At 74.2% G+C, this 743-nt stretch overlaps 1 protein-coding gene across 1 annotated transcript in view; it reads right to left on the bottom strand.

Moving 5' to 3' along the window:
- The window catches only part of LOC104831221 (cytosolic 5'-nucleotidase 1B-like), a 6,819-nt gene extending 6,083 nt beyond the window's left edge, over positions 1 to 736 (bottom strand). Inside the window, exons 1-2 of the mRNA XM_010566642.1 lie at positions 605 to 736; positions 314 to 481 (exon numbers count right to left, since the gene is read on the bottom strand). Coding sequence (XP_010564944.1) covers positions 314 to 481; positions 605 to 733 — 297 coding nt within the window. The 5' untranslated portion in view covers positions 734 to 736. The remainder of the gene's footprint in view (positions 1 to 313; positions 482 to 604) is intronic.
- Between the last annotated feature and the right edge of the window lie 7 nt (positions 737 to 743).

The following is a 743-nucleotide window of genomic DNA, read 5'->3' as shown; positions in this document are numbered from 1 at the left end:
CGCCGGTGCCGGTGAGGCCGGCAGTCCGGGATGTCCCGCAGGCGCTCAGCGTTAGTGCCGGCGGGGGGGGGCAGAGAGGAGGGGTGCCCGGGGGTGGCGGGGAGATGCGGAGGTGGTGCCGGGCTCCCCGGCCGCGGCGAGCCCACCGCCGAGGGAACGAGTCCCCGGCACGTTTCGGCGGGGCAGGGTCAGCCCCGCCCGAGGAGGCTTCGGGCTCTTCCTCTTCCCCAAATTTGGCCTCGCAGCATCCTCCGCAGCACCCCCACCCCCCCCACCCTCGCCGGGCCAGCCCGCCCCGGTTCGCGCCGGGTACCTTGACGAAGTAGAAAGCCGGTCCGGGTTTGAGGGTGACGTTCTCGTTGTCCTGCTGGTACTCCACGTACTTCTCCAAGCCGTGCTCCTCGTAGATCCGCCGCTCCTCCACCAGGTCGAAGAGGGCTCGGGAGGAGACCGCTACCGTGATGGCGTGCTGGGGCTTGGGCTGCGGAGCGGCCGGAGGGTAGCGCCGGCCCGCAGCCCCCGGCCTCGGGGGTGTCCCCGGCCTCGGGGACCCCCCCGTCCCCGTCCCCGTCCCAGTCCCCGTCCCCGTCCCGCCCGCACTCACCGGCCGGGGTCTCTTGGAAGCCAGGTTGTCGTAGAAAGCCTTGGCGGCCGCCCAGTCCTGCTCGGCCTCCTGCAGCCGCACCTCCGCGCCGTCGCCGGGCCGGGTCGCCTCCGGGCCGGAGCCGCTCATCCTGGCGGGC

The sequence above is a fragment of the Haliaeetus leucocephalus genome, unplaced genomic scaffold, assembly GCF_000737465.1.
Source record: "Haliaeetus leucocephalus isolate CR32 unplaced genomic scaffold, Haliaeetus_leucocephalus-4.0 Scaffold217, whole genome shotgun sequence".
Classification (NCBI taxonomy): domain Eukaryota; kingdom Metazoa; phylum Chordata; class Aves; order Accipitriformes; family Accipitridae; genus Haliaeetus; species Haliaeetus leucocephalus.
Note: the sequence above shows the minus strand (reverse complement) of the source record. Positions and strands in the feature narration are given on the sequence as shown.